This window comes from Ctenocephalides felis, unplaced genomic scaffold (genome assembly GCF_003426905.1).
Source record: "Ctenocephalides felis isolate EL2017-DRISC unplaced genomic scaffold, ASM342690v1 CF-g0.4_SCAFFOLD_01886, whole genome shotgun sequence".
Classification (NCBI taxonomy): Eukaryota; Metazoa; Arthropoda; class Insecta; order Siphonaptera; family Pulicidae; genus Ctenocephalides; species Ctenocephalides felis.
Window position 1 is genome coordinate 184,774,927 of NW_020538040.1, and position 9,359 is coordinate 184,784,285.

At 30.1% G+C, this 9,359-nt stretch overlaps 2 protein-coding genes across 2 annotated transcripts; one reads left to right on the top strand and one right to left on the bottom strand.

The window, feature by feature from the left end:
* Positions 1-544: 544 nt before the first annotated feature.
* On the bottom strand, positions 545-6,194 carry LOC113378142 (contactin-like). Its single transcript, XM_026618666.1, has 20 exons — positions 5,618-6,194; positions 5,307-5,521; positions 4,988-5,230; positions 4,687-4,920; positions 4,523-4,617; positions 4,201-4,401; positions 4,027-4,129; positions 3,563-3,873; positions 3,344-3,505; positions 3,146-3,283; positions 2,950-3,090; positions 2,711-2,874; positions 2,357-2,636; positions 2,045-2,277; positions 1,623-1,985; positions 1,385-1,553; positions 1,183-1,316; positions 1,035-1,122; positions 864-959; positions 545-780 (listed from the first exon to the last, which is right to left on the bottom strand). Exons 1-20 carry the CDS (start codon positions 6,083-6,085, stop codon positions 668-670), a joined length of 3,951 nt encoding a protein of 1,316 aa, XP_026474451.1. The 5' UTR covers positions 6,086-6,194; the 3' UTR covers positions 545-667.
* A 781-nt stretch (positions 6,195-6,975) lies between these two features.
* LOC113376373 (RUN domain-containing protein 1-like) lies at positions 6,976-9,229 on the top strand. The gene is made up of 9 exons (XM_026616280.1): positions 6,976-7,138; positions 7,195-7,288; positions 7,354-7,651; positions 7,792-8,068; positions 8,128-8,301; positions 8,374-8,578; positions 8,645-8,851; positions 8,956-9,053; positions 9,127-9,229. The coding sequence occupies exons 1-9, from the start codon at positions 7,050-7,052 to the stop codon at positions 9,227-9,229; spliced, it is 1,545 nt and encodes a 514-aa protein (XP_026472065.1). The 5' UTR covers positions 6,976-7,049.
* The last annotated feature ends 130 nt before the right edge of the window (positions 9,230-9,359 follow it).

A 9,359-nucleotide genomic window follows, 5' to 3' on the forward strand; every position in this document is an offset into this window, starting at 1 on the left:
TAATGTCAAATAATTTTTTATAGTTTGCACAATGTTAGAAAGATTGCTTCACATTTCAAAAAGAGGGCAAACTCAAATCGAATCCAATCTCCAGTTAGAATTAAGTCTAGACAAAAAGACCTGATTTATTTCCAGCAAAACAAGATGTAGATTGTGAACTAAAAAATCAACCACTGTTGAAAATGTAGAATCTATTAAATAATTTAATAATAATATTGAAGAAATTACTACAAAAAGCTATTTTAAAAATGTTAAACGGAAATAGACAAGACTAGAACTTTAAGATACAATAGACAATATTTACAGAGTGATGCATGAACAATAAATAGAGCTCATAATCCACTAAAAAAGAGCAACAGTGGTCAACAATAAAAATCAAAATGATATATCTGATAGTATCCACCCATAATGTTTTCATATTCAGAAAGTGAATAAAACAATGAGACAAGTCTCAATAACAAGAAAAAGATTTGAATTACGAACAAACTGTTTTGATCAAATGGATATTTGCAAAATATTATCATGTTCCTCTGAGATGGTTTCAGAAATTGACTTTGCTATCTTTGAAAATGTTGAAGCTGATCAAATTGATATTATCGCCACATAATTCAAAACTATTAGAAATTGTAAAAACCTAATAACATGAGTTAGTTAATATAACAAAAAATTATGACCTGCTGAAATATAATCTGCTGACTGAAATAAGAATTGCACTAAACAGAATGATTATGTTTGAGTACTCAAAACCATTGGCTGAACTTCTAAATGCTGCAGCATCACCTAAATGGTTATTGAGAAGAGTTAAAACAACAATGTATGAAGTGATAAAATTCAATTATTTAGTAAATCGAAATTATATTTACCCATTTGAAAATTCAAAGTAGGGCTGGACATTCTGCCATCACCACCATTACTGAAAGCTAAGACTCTCATTTTATAAGCCTTGCCCGGAGTTAATCCTTAAATTCAAAATAAAATATGTTGTTTAATTAAACACACATTAAATACATTAAAAAAAAAACTTATTTTTTTACCTTCCACATATGATTCCAGTTTATCACCGATATAAATAACAGTATCATTTGCTGTGGACATATCTTGATCAGTTTCCCATACTCGAATCTACAATAGTACAAATAATATAACAGTTGTAAAATGTTTACCCTTAATATAAAAATTTACCTTATATCCAATAAGAGGCTCTTCCTCCTGACTGGGAGCAACATAACGCCAAACAACCCGAACTGTTGATGGATTGACTCCATAAACATGCACACTTGAAGGTGGATTCTGAGGAGCTTTTCTGAATGTGCGTTCTAAAAATTTGATTTATGTAAATTATAACATTTCATGTTCAATAGCATAATGTGATATTAAAAATTACCCAAATATCTTTCACTCTCAGGACCTTCCCCGGCAGAATTATAGGCTATCACCTTCACAAAATAATATGTATCTGGAGATAGACCAACGATTAAAGCATGATTTAGTGTAGATCTGCTCAAATAATAAACACTGTCTTCTTCTCTGTTGTCTTTTTTCCAATATTTGAGCTGTAAAAATAAAATATAATAATTTTGAGTTATAATGTTATAAAATTTACCTTTCTTAGAGATACTTACACGATGGCCAATCAATTTGCCTCTTATTGTCTCTCTGGACAAATTAATAGGATTCCAGGTAACATTCAAAGCAGTGGAATTGTAACTTCTGGCAACAACCAGTTGAGGAGCGACTTGAGGCATATCTTCTGCAGAATATATTGTATGAACGTCACTCTCAGGCCCAAATCCAATGTTGTTGATTGCCTGAACTTTGACATCATATTTTGTATAATAATACATAGATGGAACATTAACTACCGCTGAATTAATATTGCCAGCCTTTTTCAGTACTTCTGTTTGAAATTCTGATTCACCTTCATGTCTTTTCCAAAATACTTTATAATGAATACCTTTACCATTTTGCTCTTGAGGTTTCAAAGCCTGGGGAAAAATTATTGAATAATAAAAAAAATCGTTTTTACATAATATTTAATACATACATCCCACGTGATAGTTAAATCTCCAATTTTTCCACCGCCTCCACCAATATTTCTTGGTGCAATATAAGGTTTGTCACTGTCTGTGCTATACAAAGGACTAGGTTTACTGTCAGTTCCTGGACCAAGACTATTGATGGCAACCACTTTAAACTCGTACACAGACCAAGGTGTCAAGCCATTTACTGATGCTTCTTTCCTACCATTATACCGACCAATCTCATTTCCTTTGATATCTAATTATAAGTAACATAAAAAATGATTAAAAACATGCCACTAAATGCAATGAAAATGTTTAAAAATTGATGCTCTCACATTCAGCTATCAATTGCCATGTTTCATTCCAATTAGTTCTTCCATACACATTGTAATACTGAATTGGGGGACCATTACTGTTTCCTTCTGTCCACTGAAGTAAAGCAGATGACTTTAATATATTCACTACTTTAATTCCACCAGGAGGTCCTGGAGGGCCATCAATATATAGCACAGTTTTAGATGATATTTGCCCAACTGCAGATTTGGCTATGCATTCATATTGTCCACTATCAGGAAGTGTTAAATTGATCAGAGTCAAATTGCCACCATCAATGATCTGATATTAATAAAAGTAATATTATTATTACAGAATTTTAAAAGTCAGTTGAATTTAATTTCAAATATATTTACTATGCGTTCGTTGTACATAAAATCTTGCATTGGTATTCCGTTGTGTGTCCAAATAAAAGCAATGTCGAGCAAATCATCATAGTAAACTTCACACAATAAACTTATGTTCATGTTTACTTGAGTTCTCAACTGTTGAGGCAATCTCAGAGTAAATTGAGGTTCACCTAAAATTAAAACAAAGCATATATATACATAGATATTACATATATATACATAAAAAAATTAACAGAAGTACTTACGCAATACAATGAGTCTTCCTCTGCTTTCAGCAGAACCATAAGGATTTTGTGCTACACAAGTGTATAATCCTTCATCATCCCTATGGGTCGGACTAATTACTAAGTTTCCATTAGGCAATATTACTCTTCTATTACCACTACCTATAAATAAATACAATAAAAATCTAACATTTTTTGTCAAAACTTCTATAATTACCTATTACGATGTTATCTTTCTTCCAGATAATCTTAGGTCTGGGTGCTGCTTCAGGATTGCATTTTATAGTAGTATTTCCATTCTCTGTGGCATAAGTTTCACTTTCCATTGGATGTTTCTTAAACGTAGGCTTAAGAGCTGCAAAGATTTGTGTTTAATTAACATTAAACTAAATTTAAAACAAATATGCCTTCTTACTTATAACTTTAAGTTGTGCACTGGAATATACTGCTTTTAACTGATTTGTTGCTTTGCACTGATACATTCCATTATCTCTTGTTGGATCCAAGTATTTTATATTCAATATGTTATCCTGAATATGATATCTGTCCCTGTCCAATTCATGTAGAGTATCCATATCTGAAAATAGATTTGTCAATAAACCTGTATTAAGTACAATAATATATAGAATTATACCTAGTAGTTGTCCATTTTTATACCAAGTATAGTTGGCATTTGGGTAAGCAATTACTTCACATAACCAATTCAATTCACTCTTAATATCCATGATCATGTTTTCCAACGGTATGTTGAATACAGGGTAACTCTGCACCACCAGATCTAACTTTTTAGACAGTTTTGCTCTATCATTTTTAACTGTACATTCATATGTACCTTTGTCTTGTATTGTGATGTTAGGAATTATCAACACTCTGTTATAACTTTGGAAATAAGCATTTTTAGGTAAATCACCATTTAGTCTTGTCCAGTTATAAGTCGGAACCGGGCTGAAAAATAATATTATACTGGAGCACAAAATATGGGCAAATTTGATATATATCACAGAACAAACATTGGATTTAATTTTTCAAATGTTGTTTACACAATAGGGGTAATATATTTACCATTATTATATTTGTTATAATTCTACATATACTTACTATCCATAAGCCATGCATTCTAATCTAACTTGCTGTCCAGCAATAGGAGCTTCAGGAAACGACTTAGGGAACGTATTTGGAAATAGCAGTATTTGATAATTAGCTAAAACAATCATAACACAAATATTTCTCAATCAAAAATAAAACATATTTTGCTACAATTTTGGTACTTACAATGAGGGAGAACTTGGAGATCAAAAAATGGTCCATTCCTTCCTGTATCTGAAACTTTACTTTGAACTGTACAACTATATTTTCCTCTATCAATTGTTTCAAGAGCTGAAAAATATAATGCTCCATCATCGCTTACAAATACACGACGATCTTCTTCTACAAAATTTGGGAAATAATCTCTTGCCCAATAATATTTGACACCTGTAATATAATTACATTATATTATACAAAATTTTCATTTTATAATCAACATGCACATCATAAGTTTATAATTTGTTTAAAATTATTTTTGTAAAATTGAGTAATTTATACTACATTATACCTGGATAATGCTGTGGAGGATCACAATATAATGCTTTGCCAAAATTTGCATCGCCTCGTTCACCTTGTCTTTTCAAATTAAACTCCAAAATATAACTGAAAAACACATATTTTAACTAAACAGGTCAAAAGTATTTGAAGTATGTAAAATTTAAAAATTCTTACCCAAATGATAATTCAACAGTGTTCGATAATATGGACCCAAATTTATTTGAGGCCTTGCAATGATAGTTTCCTCTGTCGGTTAATTTTTTTGGTTCATGTATAATTAAATTCCCACCACTGACTGTGTACTTGTTATTTAAGAGAGGTTCAATTTTATATGATGTTAAATTATCATTAACAAATTCCTGCTTAAACCATTCGTAGGTTGGAGTGGGATAACCAACTGCTAAACAGCTTTATAAAAAATCAATAATTAATATAAATAATAATCAATTAATATAAATAATATTAAGTTATATACCTCAAAGTTACACCACCCGATATATTTTTTTTAGTTATATCAAATATAGTATCTTCGGGTTGTCTTACAAAAACTGGACCCATAGGAATCATTTTTTTATCAGGAATATCAATTCCAAAGTCTAATTCTCGAGTAGCATATATATAATGCTGCAGTTTACTTGAGTGACCCTCACAGATGAACAAATGAGGTTCATTGTGAGGCGTGGGCTTAAATCCCCATCGATTCTGTACTGGTGAAAAGCTGAAGTATAATAATGCATTAATTCATAGGAAAATATGATTATTAAAAAAAGTACATTATAATTATTGCAGTATACCTGTAAGTCAAATATTCTCCATATGGCTCATTAATATCTTGAGGATATATATTTTCGTTAACTAAATTTGTATTGTCATTATTGATCCATTGATTATTAATAAGTTTTGCACTTATTAAGTACCGATTATCATGATTTTCATCTTTTATAAGATGCTTGATTATGAATGCATGCTTCTTGACTGTATCAATATTTGCTAAATCAACATTGTACGTCTGTAACAAAATAAGATATGATTCAAATTGTAATATAAATTAACTTGCATTTTCAAGATTCCCATTAGTGATTATTATTACTATATTTGTTATTACCTGGCATACTTTGAATGCTTCATTTCTAGTTTTAAGACTAATAAAAAATCTGAAACATATATCATTATAGCTTCCACCTCTATTGAAATCCGAATTGGAGTCTGGGTTGTATGAAATCCAAAACTTGGGGCAGTTACCATTGGAATTTTGATCATTATCAGATTTTTCAATGTAATCATCAATGTTCAAGGTTCCAGGACCTCGATAATCAATATTGAATTGATTAAATTGGTCTGAATTCTGATTATATCGGTAATCGTTGCCATAATCATTTAAATTGTAATTGCTATTTATATTTGAATTTCGAAAGTTTGTATACTTATCACCACCTAAGAAGTTATTTTGGTCATATGGATTGTCTTGCGGTTTATAATTTTGGTCATATAATTTATTGTCAAGTTGACATAAAACTTGTGCAATTAGACCAAATATAATTGAGAATAACCATCTATGAATCATCTTATTCATATTAGAATTTTTGAGGCGTGGCACCAAAGTTATACCGATTATAACTATTGAATGGTATTTATTTTATAAACTTTTATTTATAATGCGATTCATAATCATATAGCACTGCTGTAGCTCACATAACAATTTTACTTTCGAAAGTTAATTATTTTAAACAAAAAAGATATGAAATTAACCTACAGAGAGTAAGACATTATTGAGTTTAGTAAACACAAACATAAACAAACACAAGAGTCATGAATAGATAGGAAACTGTAGAAAGGAAAAACTTAACCTGGTGACAGCATTTGGAAGCAACTTCAATGCGGTAAAATTTAAAAAATATAATGGAAAATGGTCTAAGATATTTTGAATTATTATAATTAATTTTCTTGCTTTCATTGTTTATTTAAATTTTATATTCAATAAGGATAAAAGAAAAAATTAATGAAAACTAAAACAACTTTGTGGTTTTGAAGGTACAAAATGTAATGGCCGCAACGTGGACCTAATTCTCTTTCTAACTTGCGAATTAATATAATGCATTATTATATTTATATTTTTAAGAATATTTAGTTAGTATTAAGTTGAATTAATAGTTTATCAATAAAACTTTGCCTTTTATTTTATTCGATTTTCCTACCAGGGGGTTTGTTTGTAACCCATTTTCACAACCAATGCCTGCTATTGATTTCTGTTATCTGCGATGTGTAACTTCCGACTTGTCACATTCTCTTGTTACGATATTCGAATTAAAACAAAAAAATGTTTTTTGATATAGCAATTATTGTTCAATAGTTTCACACCACAAGTGATTAAAAATTTTATTTATATGAATGATACGAATATTCGTTTTATTTTGCGTTGTGTATGATATAATATAGTTTAAAAGCTGTTTTCAATATGTTTTTATATTTCTTTACTTTAGATCATATTTCAAACTGATAATTTTAATAGAATTTTATTTATATGAAAATCTGTAATTATGGCTGAATCAACAACGTTGCTGGTTGATGACAACGTTAATTATGAGAAAGAAATCAGTTCGTTTCAAGATAAGAACACATGCAATAGGTATATACTTTTATATACATAACATATTTTGAATTCTTATAAAACCTTTATTTTAGTTTGAGTCAGGAAGCACTTAGGTTAAAAGTATTAGAAGAGGAACAAGAACTTCTAACATCGTCTTTATTTTCATTAACAACACATTTTGCACAGGTAAACATTGACACCACAATTCATTTCAGAAACGACCTTATTTTTATACAATATATTTCCATTAGGTGCAGTTTCGATTACATCAAATAGTTGAGGCACCACCATCTGAACGAGAAGTTTTATTAAAATCACTAGAAGAATTTGCTTTTCGAGGCGTTAAAAAAGTAGAATTCAGTTCTAGTGATAATGAAGTCAACGAAGATAGTTCTCAGATGTCATCAGCTGAAAATAAACTATTGCGAGAGCAAGAATTAATTAATTTATTGAAAAGTGAACTCCAAGAGGTTGAAAATTATGCATATTCTACTGGTAGTGCAGGAATTCCTCAATCAGTTCTTATTGAACGTCAAAAAATCATTATTGGTATGATTTATATATTTAATTTTTAGTTAATTCTTTAGAATCATCTTTGAGTTTGTTTTTGCTAATGTTAAAATCGAGAGTTTCTCAATGTTTTGTATATCAGACTATAAGTATATCTTTTTAATTGCAGATGAATTAAGAAATAAATAAATTTAAATTGGATGAGCTTGACCAAAGTACTTTGTCTCCTGAAGAACTACGTCAGCAAGTGGATTGTGCAATAGGTCAGCTTGTGGGGCCTTTAAAGATGAAAGATGCTCTAGTCAATCAACTGAAAACACAAATTCAAGATCTCGAAAGGTTTATAAAATTTTTACAAGAGGGTCCATATGCCAAATGGGACGATGCTAAATTCAAAAACTCAAAAAGATTGCAAACTGTAAACACGGACCAGAAAGCTGTAGCGCTTTTGAATAGGTAGCAATAAAATTAACATATTTTTGTATACATTTTAAAATAAATTTGAAATTTTTTAGTCGTAATGATCAGCATAATAATCGTGGTAATGAAGGTAAAATCCAGTCTTCTACAAGCGGTATTATGAAGAAGGCTGCAGAATTCATCCAGATATTTACTTCTAACCAATTTGCTTGTGATACTTATCAGTTCTCAGATAATAAATTAAAGAAAAACAAACATAATCATTGGGGGTTCGAGAATGCTATTTAAATTTATGACTATTTTATATTCTTCTACAATCTAACCATTTTCTGCATTTATAGTGATCATCGCGCTCAGTTAGAAGTTGCTGTAGAGAAAATCATTTTATTATTAAACCAAAATCGGGCTGACGATAATCATGCAGGTAACAAGGACATTCTTAAGGCCGATGAAGGAATGGATAAATTTGATATTCGAGTAACTACAGTTGTACGAAAGCAACTTGCTATTTGCCTAAGAAACCTTATGCAGCACGGTTTAATGCCTGTAATTTTAATTAAGTGTATTAAATTTCATAACTTGTTGACAAGCACTCAAAGCTCATCTTTGTAGGCAGTGCAGCAAACCAGCGTAGTTCCATTCTTTGGGTGCTTTAGTCTTCGAAGTCAAGTTGTACCAAAATTTATGCATGCATGGGAACTTGTATTAAAATATTATCATCTCAAAAATGGTGATCTTTATAATGCTACACCGGCAAGATGCTTGTCGCAGAGTTTTAATTTAAGCATAGTTGTTGGTAATACGAAGTCCAGCAAATTGGTAATGTTCTCTTTTGTATCATGAATGTTATTTTTCTATTTGTTGAAAGCCTGTTTTATACATTATTACGCCTTGGTGTACTTATCTTATCAATTTTGTTTCAGGGTTTGCTTGGTGCAGTATCAGGAATTATAGCTGATCATAGTCCTTATAAAAGTAGTTATGATTCTCAATTTAAGGCCTTTGTTTGTGCAGCTTTAAAGTAAGTTTAGCATAAAAAAATAATCTAATACTGCCTAATTTTGCCCACATTCACCAAAAATTAATATTTTCAGTGCTAATAAGTTAGTGCCCTGGTTAAAATTGATTTTACAATGCAAACAACTAATTAATATGCACTATGCACCTTGGAGTTATGTGGTAAAAACTGGTATGTAAACATTATGCTATTCACTATATTGAAACTTATTTTTATTTTTTAAATAATGAGTACATTAGTAATACATTTGTTACAGGTTTTGTAGATAGCTTGCAATGCTTAGACAAGTTAACAAATCATTCATTTGAC

Excerpts from the sequence above, each read along its gene's own strand:
- LOC113378142 (XM_026618666.1), bottom strand. The coding sequence starts at position 6,085 with ATGAATAAGATGATTCATAGATGGTTATTCTCAATTATATTTGGTCTA. Across the intron at positions 3,874-4,026 it reads GAATGCATGGCTTATGGATA|CCCGGTTCCGACTTATAACT; the intron begins GTAAGTATATGT and ends ATTATTTTTCAG. Across the intron at positions 1,554-1,622 it reads GCAAATTGATTGGCCATCGT|CTCAAATATTGGAAAAAAGA; the intron begins GTAAGTATCTCT and ends TTATTTTTACAG.
- LOC113376373 (XM_026616280.1), top strand. The coding sequence starts at position 7,050 with ATGGCTGAATCAACAACGTTGCTGGTTGATGACAACGTTAATTATGAG. Across the intron at positions 7,139-7,194 it reads GATAAGAACACATGCAATAG|TTTGAGTCAGGAAGCACTTA; the intron begins GTATATACTTTT and ends CCTTTATTTTAG. Across the intron at positions 9,054-9,126 it reads TTTGTTTGTGCAGCTTTAAA|TGCTAATAAGTTAGTGCCCT; the intron begins GTAAGTTTAGCA and ends TAATATTTTCAG.